Source organism: Talaromyces rugulosus, chromosome I, assembly GCF_013368755.1.
Source record: "Talaromyces rugulosus chromosome I, complete sequence".
Lineage (NCBI taxonomy): Eukaryota > Fungi > Ascomycota > Eurotiomycetes > Eurotiales > Trichocomaceae > Talaromyces > Talaromyces rugulosus.
The window spans coordinates 2,712,852-2,729,456 of NC_049561.1; the positions used below are offsets into that span (position 1 = coordinate 2,712,852).

A 16,605-nucleotide genomic window follows, 5' to 3' on the forward strand; every position below is an offset into this window, starting at 1 on the left:
GTCTCCGGAGGCGAACATATCCGCCATCTGGGCAGAGTGAAATTGATTCGTAATCGTAGCTGGTATAGAAATTATCCAAATCCTGTGCTGATTTCATGCCATTTTATTCCCCCAAGAATTCTTATTGGCCTTCAAAGCACAGAGCATCTGTTTCGATAGCGTTTGTTGCTCTCCAATGTTCCAATGGAGCATTCGGCCATTCCCGAAGAACATCTCCCAGCAGATTTGAACCAGATAGAACGAAATGTCTCTAGTCAGATGGAGAGAGACAGGCCTTTACAACACCAGATCGTCGGTTTTGAAGGGCCAGCCGATCCTCTTCATCCACACAACTGGAGCCTTGCCCGACGGGTCTGGGTTACCTTCACATTGGCGCTCTTCAACCTGATCGTCACCATCTCCAGCAGTATCTTCGGCACTGCCCAGAATGAAGTCTCCAAAGAATTCAATGTTAGCCGTGAGCTGACAGTCCTTGGAACGTCTTTGTTTCTGGTGGTAGGTTACATCATCTATTAGGTTTCAATTACCCAATAGCTAACGCCAGCCTCCACAAGGGTTATATTATAGGTCCTTTGATCTTTGGCCCTGTCTCGGAAAGGTTCGGTCGTAAATATCCGCTAATCGCAGGCGTCGCTCTATCCTCACTCTTTGGTCTAATGCCGGCACTCGGTCAAAACCTTGCTACTATAATCATCGGTCGTTTCTTTGCTGGCTTGTTTGGGGTCGCTCCAATTGCTATTCTTGGGGGTGTGATTACCGATTGTTGGAATCCTGTTCATCGTGGTGTTGCGCTTGCTTTCTGCATCTGCCTGGTATTCTCTGGACCTACGTTCGGCCCAGTTATTGGGGGCTTTATTGTGGCGAGTTCGCTGGGCTGGAGATGGACAATGTGGGTTGTTGTTATTGTCGGGCTCGCAACGTCGCTGCTTTCGCTGATCACATATCCGGAGACCTATGGCCCGAGAGTACTTCAGGTTAAAGCGAGGCGAATGCGTAAAAATACGGGCGATCTGAGTATCCATGCACCGTTAGATGTGGAAGAAACCTCCTTGAAGCACCTGGCTCAGACATATCTTATCCGGCCTTGGGGTAAGCTCAAACAATCCTTTTGTCAAGCATGAACTGATGACTGAAAAAAAAACCCAGTTCTTTTCTTCAACGAGCCTATCCTCATCCTTCTCACAATCTACCAGTCATTCATATACGGACTCATGTACCTCTTCTATCAGTCTTACCCAATTACCTTTGGAGAAGTCCGAGGCTGGAACCCCCAACTGTCCACACTCCCTCTCCTCGGTATCATCATTGGGGTATTGATAGGCACTGTGGTGGTAGTAATCTACACACAGACATACTTTAGATGGAAAGTCGAGGCAAACAATGGACACTTCGAGCCCGAGGATCGTCTCCCACTCATGATTTTCGGCGGACTTCTTGTTCCTGCCGGTCTTTTTTGGTATGGCTGGACATCTGATCCCGCAATCGCATGGCCAAGCGAGGTTTCTACCGGAATACTGATAGGCTGGGGCATGTATACCATCTTTATCCAGTGCTTCACCTATATTATCGACTGTTACACGGGCATTTCGAACAGCGCGATGGCCGCCAACGGGGCCGTTCGGAGTATCTTCGGCGCTGTCTTCCCTTTGTTTGCTACTTATCTGTACCACGGACTCGGTACAGACTGGGCCACGAGCTTGATTGCTTTCCTCAGCTTGGCCATGACTCCTGTACCAGCAGTTTTCTATTACTATGGCGCTCGCATTCGAGCACGATCGAAGATGGTATAGTGAGATGTCTAAAGGGCTAGAGTTCTAGTTCTACAGTGGGGATGAAACGTTGTCTGCAGGGCCTCTATGCTTTTTTTTTCTCTTTCTTCTTTCAAATAAGTGCATACTTGTTGCAGGCTACATACTATAGCGGTCATTTCCTGGACAGAACAGCTTGCCTGATCCTATTTTATGGTTGCTTTTCGAGTTAATTTTACCAGTATCTACAAGCCACCGGTTCTGGGGGTTTTAATTTTTACATTTTGTCTCCTAACTGGATCTAAAAATTAATGAGCTCAGTATTAGTGACAATTAGACAGCATATTTTGGTTATCCCTTGGCTCTTATTGCCGAGTCTCGTTGTCTTTCTACAGAACGAATGATAGGTCGTGTTACTGATTCAACCTAAGTTTGATTCCCTACAGTCGAATATGGTGTGAAGAGACTGAAACGTACATTGTAACTACACGGTAAGCCAGAAGAGAAGGCCTTCTTGGTCATGTTCATTGTTTAGGAAGGCATTCACACACAAGCAGCCACGATTCAAGTGACTTTGCACATTTCAGGTGCCAAAACTAGCTAATTATTCTCAATTCGATATATCAGCTTTTTAGCTTCGTTGACGATCGAAAGACAGGTAGGTAGAGGATCATCTACGTTGCATGGGGACCGGTACATTGGTGGGCAGTCCGGCGCGGGAGGTGTTCGATGCCAGCTCCTCTGCCGGTCTTCCAGGGCCGAAATGAAGGAGCTGAAACAATCCTGTTTTCGAGACTCGGTTCCAAAAAGCTCGGCCTTGACGATGTTGCGCATCATGTTCCTCCACTCGGAAGGCGCAACTTCCACCGCGAAGGAAGCTGGCATGGTCACCGTGAGAGAGGGCCCATGTATGACATCGGGACTCGAAGCAAGGACGGATAATCGCTTCTGCTGTTTTGCGCTGTTGGCGCGCTTTGCTTCTCCATCAATCCAATCAAGAGCACGTGCGTAGCATTCCGCGAGGCACAGACATAGTGCGCCGAGGATGGTGGCATTTTGGACGATAGACAGGTAACGCAACGGGCAGTGTGTGCAGTCGAGGACCTGACGGGCGGAATTTAGACAGTTCCGTAATATAGTCAGATCATCTGGGACGGTGAACTGATCCTGTCCTCGTAGTTGTTCCATCATTAGGTACATTATGGATAGGCATGCGCAGCTACTTGGCTTGGCTTCGTTTGCTAGCAGCGACGGATAAACTGATTGAGACTCTCGAGTCCTACCCAATATCACCATTAGTAGTAAGTCAATATTAGCAGTATTTAAATGCATACCGAGGGTGATTCTCCAGGTCGACCACGTATGGTGGAGCGATATTACCAGGGTTCTGCGCCGTTTGTACATCAGGGACTCCTGGGGGTCTGGGAGCCTGCGAAGCTTCGCAGGGGTCTGTGGGCGTAGACTGAGCAGTAAAACTCACATCGACGATAGTATCACTTGCTTCCTCCGACGGCAAAATCCGGTCCTCGCGATGGAGGTAGGGACGAGCACGTGTCCGTCTACGGACTGCGGTTTTTGGTCTGCCGGTCGGCAGCTGCGCCGAGTACACACACTGCCGGCTCTTAGATTTACATCGTGAGCATACTGGGCGCTCTCCAGTGCAGCGGACCTTTTTATCCCCTATGAGAGAGTCAAGACGTCAGCGATACCCCTGGAACGAGGCCAAAACCGGCATACTGCAGGGCTCGCAGGACACACGAGCCTGTACTGGAGAGAAATCGGAACCAACGCCCTGACAAGCATCCATTGCGTCATGAAAGCAAGTGAAAGACACGAATTTGCTGTTATTCGAATGCTGTCGTTGAGGCGATGTAATTCTCGGACCCTTTTTGACGCACAGAAAGCCTCCGCTATTGCTTACATATACTCTAGTTTCCGGATCGGATTCGGATTTTGTCATTCGCCGCGAGCCCTAACGGCAGCGCAGTTGACTGTTTAGTATACAACATCTTTCCTAGTTGTATTTCTAGATATTTTGCTGTTTTCAAGGGTTTATTTGTTGTTTTTATATTATATTTACTGCTTATTCTGTATTGAGCTTTATTTTAGAGCGGATAAAGTGGATGGGTTGATACTTTGCTGGTAAGAATTTAGGTTTCTATATTTTTGTTTATTGTTTTGCTATCTAGTATATCTATTTAAGAGTTTTATAATTCTGTTCTATTAATGTTTTTTACGTGAAAAAGTATATGGTGGGAAACCACAAAAGTGGGCGTTGATCGATCGATTGTGAGCAGCGTAAAGAAGCCCAACACCGTATTGATTCCTAAATAGCTGTATAACTCTTCTGTAACTCTCTCACATAGGGAGAATTAAGACCTTCATACAGTTGAAATCGATCAGCTAAGCAATCCCGTAGCTCACATCTAATTCTAGGCTGCACAGGTCACATGAGTCATAACCGCTACACGCTATCCATTGCTACAAGACTCCTTTCACCTGGCCTGCGAACAGCTCATCAAAAGCTTTAATGGCTTCATCAAAGGCTAATTGTTTCGCTGCTCCGATTCCTGCTAAGGTTCCTGGGCAATCTGCATCAGCCGCTGCTAGAGCAAACAGAAATAGCATATAAGATATATAATATAATAATATAGGGGACAAACCTGTTGCTGTTGCCACTGAGATTACTTTAGCCCCTGAAGCCGTGTCCCCTGCGGCAAAGCACCCACGGAGGCTCGTCTCATAGAAGGAGGTCTTCGTCACTATATGCCCATCGGGCCCGCTATGTGTCTCAATGCCAAGGCTTTTGATTAGTTTGCTGGCACGATTGGTGCTCGGTGGTGAGTGTAACAACATCCTCACATGTGTCATTGGACCTTCGAGAAAATGCATCTCAACTCCTACTACGGCCGGATTTTCAGAAACTGATTCGAGGACACGGTGGTCGAATTGGGCTCCCCGGGCAGCTGCCAGGTCGTGCGCCCTCTGCGCGTCTCCCCCGTTCGGAGCCTCTCCATTGGTGAAGACTGTGATTCTACCTCCAGACAGACGGAATGCCATCAACAGGGGACCGAGGTCTTTTAAAGATTGTAGCCCGAGAACACCGATATGCCCCCCACGACGTTCGAATCCATCACAAAACAGACAATGGACACTAGCCAAGTCAGGCGTGATGTCAGCTGTGAGCCAATTGTCTTGGTGACTATCATCAAAATGAGAATTGCTGGCGTGATCAGAACGTACATTCCATTTCCCCAGAGTGCCTTGTAGCCTTTAATGCTCGGAAGGTTGTCCTTCGTGCCCGTTGCAAGTATTAGCTTCAACCCTGTCCACACATGGCCCTTAGCATCCGTAAGCTGAAAGAATTGCTGAGACCCTTCGCCGAAGTGACGGGCACTGGCGATTTCCTGATCACATAATGTGATACAATCATATTTGTCCATAAGCTCTTCTAGTGCTCGGGCCCGGTACAGGTCTGCCTTTTCTCCATCGTGACACAAAACGTTATGCATCATGGGCGCCCTCTCGTTTCGGTATTCCTGAGAGTCGAAGAGGGCAACTTTCCGACAGGCTCTTCCCATAGACATGGCAGCCGCCAACCCCGCAGGCCCGCCGCCGATGATCAGGGCGTCAAAATTCTTTGGTTGCTGCATGATATAAGGGGCGATGGGAACTAGAGAGCGAAACGATCCGTTGTTGAGGAGTTGACACAGGTAAGAATATATGATACGGTTAAGCGCATGGTATAATTTCGTGGATTTTCCTGCCACATGACGTCCTTAGGTTGCTTGCTCCAAGGCACAGATGAGTAAACAATATGGGCCACTAATTAGACTCCGGACTTAAGAGGAAGCTTAGAGGTGGGAAGTCTCCGAGAAGGATGTAAAACAGTCCGAGACAGTTCCGTTCCGCGATGTAGTTCGGAAACACAACATAATAAAAAGAGCAGCGCACAGATATAGGAAGGGCTCTGTTTCACGTACACTCCTCTAACCTAATGAGGAAACACACTTTGCCCGGAACCAGGAATGTGAGCTCAGGGCCCTTCATAATAAGTTGCGCCAGCTTCATCATGATCTGAAACAGGAGACTGCCGGAACGAAGGGAGAGGCTCGGAACGTTGTTTTGGGGATGCTGGCGGCATGAGTCTTGAGAAACGCGAGGAAAAATAGCATGAGTTTCATTTCTTCTGTCACAGGAATCGATAGCGCTCAGCCAATCAATAAAAGTAGCAGACATTATTTATATAAGCAAACAAGGCTACCTATTTAAGACACCCTTAGGAAGAATACACCTATAAGTAATTAGATTAATACAAAAAGAAAGTAATTATATTAGAAAAGTATTACTTTATAATAGAATGTACTATTAGATAGTATCTTCAAGTACATGTGATAAAGAGATAATTAAAATATTTAAATAAATATATAATAATATAATAAATATTGCTAGCTATTAAAAAATTATTCTTCCATCCGGAGCCCTGTTTTGTTTGGGCCTCTTTTTATAGGGAGCATCTTTTCGTATGATATTATTTTACCCAATAATAATATCGAATAACCTTGCTTATGCAACAAGCGTCCGCTATTACATCTATTAGCTGAGCGTTATCGATTCTTGTGACACTGGTATTAGGTCTTCACCCCTGTCTCTAAGGGGGCCATGCCAGCTTTATGGGGTTTCAGGGGCGCCTGCGACGCCCTATATAGGTTAGAAATGGCAGTTCTTACAAAAAGCTACCTGTAGACTTTGATTTCCCCTACGGGATATACTAAAACTATTAGCTAATAGTATTACTAAAATGTCAGATTAGGTGAGGATATGAGAGCATGTCAGCAATGGTCTGAGGATGTGATTGAATAGCGTGCTGTTGGTAAGCAACAACCATGCACCCTGCTGCTTATAGGTTATGTAATATTAATTTATCTAGGCGCAGGGTTTCCAAAACAACTAACCCCCTTTGGAAGCTGCTTTTAGATATGCTCCGACTCGGACGCCGAGTCGACTTATGATTTCTAGATGCTTTTTAACATAAAAATGGTTATATTTTTTTTACAGGAAGTAATATAATAGCTTGCTCTGGATATAGATATCTTTGATATTAAGAGTTAGGTATAAATATCATGTGCCAGCAGTAGGTACCATATTATGCCTAGTTATATGCTTAGTATTATTCTTATGATGTGGCGCACCATTAGTTTTAGGGTCACCATCCGGTCCCCACGTCTGGGCAGCTCTGCTTTGTCCATGGAAAGCTTGATACTACTTCCCCCGCACATCCCCGCACATCATAATAATATGACATAATAGCTGTTAGGTCAACACAAACAGAAGTGCATATAGGACAAGCTCGTGGGCCGTTCTGTTCTTGTCATCATGCTTTTGTTCCTCGACTTTCAGACGTGACACCTCGGAGCTGTAGTGCCTATCGAGTCGCCTAAATACCAAAGATGACGCAGTTTGAGCATGATTCGATCCAGGGCATCTCATCCGATAAACAAGATGCCAGCACCCTGGAGGAGGCCAAGAGAAAAGGAGTCAACAGCGCACCTGAATATGAGGACCCTTTCGGAAACGAAGAGTTTGCGGATGTGAAATATCGCACATTGTACTGGTGGTAAGACTCTCTTTGATATCATACTGGAGTGTGAGCTAATTGCGAAAACTTCAGGCAATGCGGTATGAGTATGTGAACCTAGTCTCCTAAGCTTGCGACCCCTTTCTTCTCGCTAATTAAACACCCTCGTACCAGTCATGATTGCAGAAACCATCTCCTTGGGTATTCTGTCCCTACCCTCGGCCGTGGCGACACTGGGACTGGTCCCGTAAGTCTTGTCTTGTCCAGGGGTGTGTGTGTGATAATCATGGCAGGGAACTAATGCTCTTCAAGTGCGGTAATTCTGATTGTCGGCCTTGGATTACTCGCGACCTATACGGGATATGTGATAGGGCAGTTTAAGCTACGCTATCCTCACGTCCATAGCATGGCTGACGCAGGAGATGTGCTCTTCGCGCCTCTGGGTCTGGCACGCTTCGGTCGAGAGTTTCTTGGGACAGGCCAGCTGCTTTTTCTCGTGTTTATCATGGGTAGTCATCTACTGACATTCACCGTCATGATGAACACTGTTACTAACCATGGCACCTGCTCCATCGTTTTTGGTATCGTCGGTCTGATTGTCTCTTTTGTGTGTGCCTTGCCACGAACACTACGCAAGGTCTCTTGGTTTTCTTTTGCCTCCTTTGGCAGTATCCTTTCGGGTAAGACCCTCGTCCACCGGCACAAGAAGTTGAGTTGTCACTAAATCATTAAAGCCGTGCTTATAACAATAATCGCCATTTCTATACAGCGACCAGGGGATGGGAAAGTCGATGCGACCACAAAGACGGACGTTGCTACGGGATTTTTAGCCGTGACGAATATCGTCTTTGCCTACGGTAGGCTCTAATATAGTTGATTCTTTTTATATCCTCAGCCCTTGCTGACAGCAGCAAATAAACAGCCGGCCATGTCGCCTTTTTCGGTTTTATTTCGGAGATGCAGAACCCCAAAGAGTATCCCAAAACGCTATTCTTACTTCAAGGAACCGACACATGTCTATACGTCATAGCTGCAGTGGCCATCTACGTATACGGCGGAAAGGATGTCAAGTCTCCAGCGCTCTCGTCGACGAGTCCTATCACAGCAAAGGTCGCGTACGGAATCGCGATCCCCACGGTATTCATTCGGTTTTTTTTTTTTTTTTTTCAAGTTATCTTTCGATACGGAGAAAATTGCTGACAGTCAAGTTGTTTAGATTGTTATTGCCGGTGTCATCAATGGCCATGTTGCATCAAAGTACATTTATGTGCGGCTCTTCCGCGGAACAGATCTCATGCAAAAGCGTAGTTTCTTCTCGATTGGGTCCTGGGTTGGAATCACTTTCGCACTGTGGATAATTGCCTGGATCATTGCCGAGGCTATTCCTGTCTTCAACAACCTGCTTAGTCTGATTGTGAGTTTAACCTCTCCAAACTTCATTGAGCAGCAACACTAATGATAGCTAGACTGCCCTCTTCGCGAGTTGGTTCACCTGTAAGTGATATTCTCAATCTCAATCGTGGCCAGATCCGAGAGACTAATGCGGTTTTCAGATGGTCTAAGTGGCATATTCTGGTTATTCCTAAACTGGGGAAAGTATGGCGAGTCCAAGCGAAAAATGTTCCTTTTAGTTGTCAATCTGCTTATTGTTGGAATTGGTGGCTGCCTGGTGAGAACTCCCCCCTTTTTTTTTAAAAAAAATATATATTTTTCTCTCAAAGGGAGATATCACTGATATGTTATCCAGTGCGGAATGGGTCTTTGGGTCTCGGGGAAAGCGTGCGTACTCAGAAAGGCCACCTGAACATTAAAGTCATTCCAGTCTAACAATCGGTAGAATTCACGAAGACTCGAGCGGTGCAAGTTTCTCTTGTAGCGCAAACAGCGGCTAAGCCTCAGTACTACAGTATCCAGTACGCAGAGTCTCCCTGCTTGACACTTCATTTATTTTGCTGACGTCAGTTGCCCCCTCGTTGTAGCCTGTTCGAATCGTCACGCTATGGGAACTCTTTTCTCGAGTTATGAACTTACTAGAATCGCTGGGTATATATGAACAATTTCAAGCGATCGACCGAGCTCTTTACGAGTGTTCCGGAACGAAGCATCACTGCGGGTGTACATTTCCAGGAGAACTATTATCATTTAGCTCCTTAATAAAAAGGAACTTGGCGAAATCTCGAGTTTATAATTATCTTTTGTATAGTCCCAATTCCGACCTAAAAGACCATACCATCTACTAGAATAATATGTGAATTGGAAGATTGCATATGAATTGTCCGAATCGGAGGCGGTATTGAGCTCGTTTCGTTCGAATCTAAGCTAAACACGAGAAAATCCGCATTGTATAATAATGCCCGCCGAAGGAATAAAAAAACTCGTGACAGATATCATTTTTTTGATGGTGATGTTGTTTCCGTTCTGACAAAACCAAGCCATTCATTTGCAACACACAAAATACCCGAACCCAATGGAAAAAAACTGCGCCGAATCAAAGCCGTACCAATTTTTTACTCGTTAATTTCGCGAAGGCGGCGGAGGGTGGAGCGGGCAGCGGAAGCAGCGGGGGTGCTATTTTAGAAAAAATCAGCAAGTTTGTTTTGTGTGTGGTTTGGTGGGGGGGAACACTAACGCAAGAGTGTAAGCACCACCGGTGATGGTCTTCTTGCAGCCAGAGCAGTGCCAGATACCGACGGACTGACGGCGGACGGTGTTGCGGCCGCAGAATGTGCTGATCCTCGAATTAGCCTCCAGTCATCTTCTTCATTCCATGCCAACGTACCAGGTGTAGCGGGCGTGCTGCGAAACTTCCATACGCTTGACTTGCTTACGGAGGGAAGCACCGTATCTGAGTTTGTTGTTAATATCCGTCTCCCGAGTCCACCGATTCCAGAGACAAAATCTTACCTGACACCGTACTTGCCGGTAATACCGACCTCTGGAAATCAAGTTAGCAAATTGTTCCCGGTTCCTCGCAACGCACAAAGTGTAAAATGGCGACAGTTGGGTTTTCATCGACGCAAATCGGATTTTCGCTGGTATAAAGTGTGCGAAACATGCTGTGAATGAATGGAATCCTTACTGGTAGTTCTCTTGGCCATTTTGACTAGCTGCGAGTCGAATTAGTCGGGTGCTCAGCGAAGAAATGAGTGTGTAGATGTTTTTTCGAGGTTTGTAGATCGCCAAAAAAGAATACTCTCTAGCGAAACAGACAAACAAACTCGGGTGCGGATTGTCGGGAAATTTTCTTTCTGTTCTTCGATGTGTTCTGGATGGAAATAAGGGCACTGTACGTACCTGCGAACTTGATGTCGGCTGGTTAGAGTTGTTGAGGACTGACTGGGTCGTGACAGGTCGCGGAGAGCCTCGAATTTGGCGACTGTGAATGTGCGCCAAGCCCGGCGGCGAATCCTTTTTCCGGCTCGGTTTGGCTTCGCTTAGCTTGTGTGCTCCTATTGGCTTGACGCGGATCCACTCTGTCTCTCTCGGACTATGCCGCATTCGGTTGTGAATCTCTCATAATTTGCGACTTTATACATATTATTTGAATATTAAATTGATTTTATTGATGGAGATAGGCTGGTATTCGAAATATGAAATTGTCGTTCTTCATTGATTTTACTTTATGGATTTTTGAGAACTTGAATACTCCTCTTATTTCTTACGATATACAAAAAAAAAAAAAATTTAAACTAACCGTGCATGTTAATTGACATCACCTCAGGTCTTCAAATCTAATTTCTTCTCTATATATATCGTGTGGGGACTCCAACCGTTACTTCTAGGACGAAGCTCAGCCTCACCAGGAGCTTACCCCGGACAACCCGGAATAATAATGCCGCCTAGACTCAAGACCTCCTTCAACAGCGGCCCTTGAAATAAAAATTCATTGCTGTTATTATACCTGTCCGCTCTCGATGAGCAACTACAATGTCTACGCCGGGCAGTGCGAGCAATTCCAAACTAGACTCCATAAGGAGTAAACGGCCTGCGGTAAGAAATGCCGTCTCCTTTGTACACGTCGATGAGGTATTAATCTTGACTTTAGTGTGAAAACTGCAAGAATCGCAAAGTGAGAATTGTCTATACCTATCAACAAGGTTGTATGCCAAATGATATTGACAAAAAAATAGACAAAATGTGATCGCCGCACCCCATGCTCAAGCTGCGTGACTGCCGGCCTAGAGTGCCAAATCGCCCAGCGATCTCTAGAAAAGCGACAGCGGGTTCTCATTTCGTCGAGATACGATGAAGCCATGGAAAATGTCGAGCGTGTGCTTCAGGGCATCCGGCAAGATGTTAATAGGCTCCTGGACACGAATGAAACCCGCCTCCAGCAGTCGCCGATGCAGTCGCAGGCATCTCCGGCTGAAAAGATCACAAGTCACCTTCTAGAAGTATCAAGAACTTCTGAAGGTTACCGGGGTGATTCATCGTTTAATGCTCATGTGAAGCGCGTGAGAGATACTCTGAAAAATGCCGCATCCGACATAGGCTCTATTTCAGCCTCTTCTTTAGGTGATGATGACCCTCGAGGCGACTCTACCACTGCTATGGATTCTTCCGGCTTTGAAATTTCAGGCTCACCAGATTCTTCTCCTTCCTCACGCGTGGATTTACAATATCCTGAACTAGAAAGCAGGACACTTCCGCCTATCAATTCGGTGCTTTTACTACTACGGTTAATCCAGGACGAGAAGCAGGACTTCTTTCTAAATATGCCCATCATTAATGAAACAGAGTTTGCGGAATTTTGCCAACAAGTTTACTTTGCTATCCGTCATTATTCCCTGACGACATGGGCAATTGTCAATGTCGGCCTTTTCTACCTTTTTGTCGGACTGAAGAAGCCACATTATGACCGAATTTGCGTTACGGCATCCGATATCGATTCGTTCCTTCGGCTATTGGACGCGAATATAGAGATCACTATGAACAGCTTGAGACTTTGTATAATACCGTCAGTCGAGGCTTGCCAAGCAATGTCATTTTTGGTGAGCTCTCATATTGCTTAGAAAAATAACTCTGCTGATCTTTTGCAGACAATGTTCTATATGAGGGCTGGTCGGCCCGCCATGGCATGGAGATTGAATTCAGCCGGTTCAAGAATGTGCATTGACTTGGGATTCCACCATCTACCTAGCAAGTACAAGGGCCGCGAGGAATTCAAGAAACGCCTAATATTCTGGCACATTTACGTTGTGGACAAAGGCCTGGCTTTTACTCTGGGGAGGACGCCATCAATTCCTCACTTTGATGTCTCGACTGAGCGTCCCTCTATACCAGAAGACTTGCCTGGGGATCTTCCAGAGGGCCCAGCATAGTAAGCACAACCTATATATCCCTAAGAAGAGGTAAGGATATAGGTATTAACAGTTGATTAGTTTATATGCTGCTTTTCTGGAATTTTCCGTCATCTCAGGCGATATGTACATCAAACTGTTTTCTGCAATCGCACAACGAGAACCACAAAGGATCCGTATCGAGAGAGCCGAATCTTTTGCTAAACAGCTCACCGAAGTCAACGAAAACATTCAAAACGTGAGTTCCACATGATATAATTCAAAAGATAAAAAAAATCCCGGTTTAACAGGATAAAGACGCTTCAAGATAACGTACTTACGAACAACGCGTTTAAAATAATCGCCATCCTTCTCAACATAATGACTCTCTGCCTCGTCACAATCGTCTACCGCATCGTCCCGTGCGAGGCACCAAACTCACATCCGCTGCAATGCAGTATTAATTGCGTCAATGCAGCTCGTGGAGCACTAATAGCCATCGTCAGAGCCAGTGAAACATTTGGCCAGAAAAGTCCAGGTTCCTGGGGAATGTTCCTAAATACGTGAGCTCCCTTTTTAACTATCCTATATATTTGTGCTTATCTCATTATAAACATTTGTTTAGGCTATTCTCTTACGTCCCGTTCACCTCATTCATCGTCTTGGCTGGAAATACCGTCGCGGTGCCCTCAGTTGAGGACTTGACGATCCTCTGGTCCGCCCTCTCCAGCATCGAGCCGGGATCAGTGACCTCACAAAGTGGGAAAAAGCTCTACGATACTTGCAAGACGTTCTATCGGATTGCTGAAAACACTGTTTCACATCATATGGAAGGGAGAAACAGCACCACTACCATCCCCGGGGAAAGCCACTTGACATCCAGTGCAGATGTTGCGCTTGAACAGCAGCAAACAATGCATCCATCGTTCCAAATCCCTCCCGGTGATATTTCAGCAGCCGGATTACAACAAGTCATGACGCCCCGGGCTTGGGATGCGGTAATGAATGACTTTGACGCCGATGTTGATCCTGTCGCAATGGCGTCGTTTATTGAGCCATATCTTTTCTTTGACGGGGATATATCGTAGCTTTTTGTGCAGGCAGTGTAGTTAGGGCCAAGAATAGTCCTCCTAAGGATTTCCTTTTTCTAATTACGTCAGGGGTAAAGTTTATGATATGAATGTCTAGGTAGAAAAAGGGGCCAATCCTCGTTCCGCACATATTCCGGGCCCTCGGGTCCGGAGACCCAATGCCAAGCTATTGAACTCCACGTTATTAGGCACTCTGTTAAGTGCTGACTGTTGAATTATGTCTAGCGAATGAATTATCAAAACTTTTACGTTTTAATATTATAGCCTTGTTTTTTTAACCAATCATTAGTTCAATGTGGGCGTACACAGACATGTCTGGTCGGGCCCGAGGAGCCGAAGACTGTTGTGTTCTGGGATACTACCACCAAAAATTATCATCACAGCCACACAAGGCATATTTGTTGGGGTTGCCTACCAGAGAAAGAAAGTATTATTTGACTCATATATGAGGACGTGAATCGCTTTTCACGGGCAATGATTTGTAGTACTCACCAAACCTCCTCCGACAGCTTATACTTGAAAGTTTGTTCTCCTGGATTTCCTTCTCGAACTATCGTTTCCCACTACATAACACGCCATCATGGGGCAGCTCGTCAAGAATATGCCTCGGCATGATATACAATGGCGGAAGCTAAAGAGCGATTACATGTATAACAACACGTACTATCTTCGAAAGAAAAAGTTTATCGTGTATCAATTCGCAACGAACATCACTGGAGCTGTGAATAGCATTGGCATTGCGGTCTTAAAACGTACGGCCTCTAATCAACCTCCCTTTTGCAAATACATGAGAATAGACCTGCTAAGTATCTTTTTTTTTTCCAGCCTACAACGAAGTCCGATCTCGCACAATATCCGACTTTCCCTCTGCTCGTATCAACTCTACCGATCTAGTCGCCAGTCTTGGATTCAATATTGCCCCGAATATATTGATCGGTTTATTTTTCGGTGCTGCGATATTCTATGATCTGTTCTGGCCAGAGCGCGTGGAATCCCGAAGGATACAGTGGACATGGCAATTATCCGCGGTGGTATTGTGTGCCATGGAACTGGCTGCCTTGCTTTGGCTCACGGTTACTGCTGCAACGCACGGTATTCAGATCGATGGGGTTACGGATGATCAAGCGAATAGTATACGCCAGAGTTGGCATGGTCCTTCGCTGGATTATTGCAATGACGGTCGCGCAGTAGCGGCGATTATTGTTGAATGGATTGGGTTTGTGTTCACGGTTTGGAGGTTAGTTTGAACCATGGACCGGTTATAATTTGGTTGCCAGCAGAGCTAACAGAGGTTTCAATGTAGCACGATTCTCATGATGAAGGCCTATTCGCATAACAACAAGTATGGTCCTTTTGCGGACCATATTACTCGGCCTGATGGTGAGCATGTCATGTTGGATGTTCAGCAAGATCCAGCGTAGAATTTATTCAAAGCACATGTATACATACGCCAATGTTTAAGGCGCATTTTTGGGGGAACAATTATTTGTGAAGGGGTTGTTTTTTATAAAGATTTTGTTATTGTATCAATATTTAGATGTCAAATTTCAATTTGATTTATGCACATTTATACCAGTTGACGCTATACATGTACAGTGAGGGGCCAAAGTGATGTATGTATGTAACATATAAGTGCGACGACAGACGACCACGGTGGAAACTGTTGGGTAATAAGGACTGACCAAAACAGCCAAAGGCTTTTTGGTTAGCAGCTGACATGCTGAGAGAAACCTGCCGTCGCTTTTACTGGATACAAAAAGACACCCTTCACCAAGTTGGACAGCCATACCCTGTGCGAGAACAAATTGCCAGAATTCAGTGCATATACTTATCGTCATCATCCAAAGGAACGTTAAGAATGTGCCTGTTGCTAGTAGAAGTCGAAAGTATCCAGGATCATAGAGCGGCCCTGTAATAGCCCCCATGAAAAGTAGCAGGGTTGCTTGTATTGAGCCAATCCAGGCCATATCGATGTGTGATCCACCAGCACCTGGTCTGAAATACGCCATAAGAGTTGGCTATGCCCCTAATGGAGGAGAATCTAATTTTAGGTCATTTACGAAATAGGTAAAGCTCAAGTGCTTTTTTTTTAATAACCAGTAGTTAAATATAAGGCACCAGCTTCCTGCAACTTACCCCATGGGCGGTGCGGGTTAAAAGTTACTGAGCGGGAGCGGCTTTGGCGATACCTATTCTTCTCCACTTGTCTCAAGGAACCACCCTGTAACATAGACTTGGAAAATCAAGTATCTAAACTGACGGATTCCATTTTGGTATTGCTATTGGGGAAGAATAAATTCTCAAGTTACGAAAAGGCAATTTTTGGGATGATCTAAATATCGAATGATTGGCTGTGAACAGGTAGAAAATGGCTGGATTTGTTGACATAGAATGGCGAGTACTCCCACACTCCTTGGGATATGTGAATACCCCTCATAGTGATAGTACTAGAATCCAAAGAAAGAAGTCTAGCCGCTGCACATGCAAAAGAGAAGGGGTTGGCCTTGGGGGGCCTTGCATATCGCCCGACGGACACACCGTCTATGGGAACGGTTAAGCGATGATCAACTCAAGTTGATAGCTTTCTCTCAATGATAATATGGCGATCATATTAAATTATTCATCTTTCTAGACCAGTCTGGATTTTCTTGTCAGGCAACTGCTGGTTTCGCGCCTTGCCGCTTTATTGCATACACTAATGCTTCCAATGTTACTGTTAGCTGAGAAATACACTAACTTGTGGCATACTAAGAAGCCCCTACCCAGGGTTTGCGCTCTTTTTGGCGCACTGCATGTGTGAGTTCGAAAATAGGCCGTTTCTCATTTAATTCTAGTCCCATGACATTATACAACCCCTGCCCGCTGTTGGGGCAACTCAGCCGGATTAATTTTTATTAGGCAAATGTCGC

General features: G+C 45.6%; 7 protein-coding genes across 7 annotated transcripts; 4 read left to right on the top strand and 3 right to left on the bottom strand.

Moving 5' to 3' along the window:
- Positions 1 to 183: 183 nt before the first annotated feature.
- On the top strand, positions 184 to 1,790 carry TRUGW13939_00922 (uncharacterized protein; the record flags this gene model as incomplete). Its single annotated transcript, XM_035484128.1, has 3 exons — positions 184 to 495; positions 555 to 1,089; positions 1,147 to 1,790. The coding sequence occupies 3 exons, from the start codon at positions 184 to 186 to the stop codon at positions 1,788 to 1,790; spliced, it is 1,491 nt and encodes a 496-aa protein (XP_035340021.1).
- A 558-nt stretch (positions 1,791 to 2,348) lies between these two features.
- TRUGW13939_00923 (uncharacterized protein) lies at positions 2,349 to 3,708 on the bottom strand (the record flags this gene model as incomplete). Its single annotated transcript, XM_035484129.1, has 3 exons — positions 2,349 to 3,027; positions 3,083 to 3,428; positions 3,486 to 3,708. 3 exons carry the CDS (start codon positions 3,706 to 3,708, stop codon positions 2,349 to 2,351), a joined length of 1,248 nt encoding a protein of 415 aa, XP_035340022.1.
- Positions 3,709 to 4,229: 521 nt separating this feature from the next.
- Positions 4,230 to 5,401, bottom strand: TRUGW13939_00924 (uncharacterized protein; the record flags this gene model as incomplete). Its single annotated transcript, XM_035484130.1, has 3 exons — positions 4,230 to 4,354; positions 4,412 to 4,902; positions 4,992 to 5,401. The coding sequence occupies 3 exons, from the start codon at positions 5,399 to 5,401 to the stop codon at positions 4,230 to 4,232; spliced, it is 1,026 nt and encodes a 341-aa protein (XP_035340023.1).
- Positions 5,402 to 7,198: 1,797 nt separating this feature from the next.
- TRUGW13939_00925 (uncharacterized protein) lies at positions 7,199 to 9,218 on the top strand (the record flags this gene model as incomplete). Its single annotated transcript, XM_035484131.1, has 11 exons — positions 7,199 to 7,365; positions 7,420 to 7,433; positions 7,501 to 7,573; positions 7,639 to 8,006; positions 8,061 to 8,183; positions 8,249 to 8,463; positions 8,543 to 8,740; positions 8,793 to 8,820; positions 8,880 to 8,995; positions 9,074 to 9,105; positions 9,164 to 9,218. 11 exons carry the CDS (start codon positions 7,199 to 7,201, stop codon positions 9,216 to 9,218), a joined length of 1,389 nt encoding a protein of 462 aa, XP_035340024.1.
- Positions 9,219 to 9,833: 615 nt separating this feature from the next.
- On the bottom strand, positions 9,834 to 10,424 carry TRUGW13939_00926 (uncharacterized protein; the record flags this gene model as incomplete). The annotated part of the gene is made up of 5 exons (XM_035484132.1): positions 9,834 to 9,894; positions 9,956 to 10,054; positions 10,106 to 10,171; positions 10,231 to 10,261; positions 10,406 to 10,424. The coding sequence occupies 5 exons, from the start codon at positions 10,422 to 10,424 to the stop codon at positions 9,834 to 9,836; spliced, it is 276 nt and encodes a 91-aa protein (XP_035340025.1).
- An 829-nt stretch (positions 10,425 to 11,253) lies between these two features.
- TRUGW13939_00927 (uncharacterized protein) lies at positions 11,254 to 13,693 on the top strand (the record flags this gene model as incomplete). Its single annotated transcript, XM_035484133.1, has 7 exons — positions 11,254 to 11,316; positions 11,372 to 11,395; positions 11,457 to 12,317; positions 12,366 to 12,646; positions 12,708 to 12,864; positions 12,924 to 13,168; positions 13,231 to 13,693. The coding sequence occupies 7 exons, from the start codon at positions 11,254 to 11,256 to the stop codon at positions 13,691 to 13,693; spliced, it is 2,094 nt and encodes a 697-aa protein (XP_035340026.1).
- Positions 13,694 to 14,276: 583 nt separating this feature from the next.
- Positions 14,277 to 15,117, top strand: TRUGW13939_00928 (uncharacterized protein; the record flags this gene model as incomplete). The annotated part of the gene is made up of 3 exons (XM_035484134.1): positions 14,277 to 14,448; positions 14,522 to 14,933; positions 15,000 to 15,117. The coding sequence occupies 3 exons, from the start codon at positions 14,277 to 14,279 to the stop codon at positions 15,115 to 15,117; spliced, it is 702 nt and encodes a 233-aa protein (XP_035340027.1).
- Between the last annotated feature and the right edge of the window lie 1,488 nt (positions 15,118 to 16,605).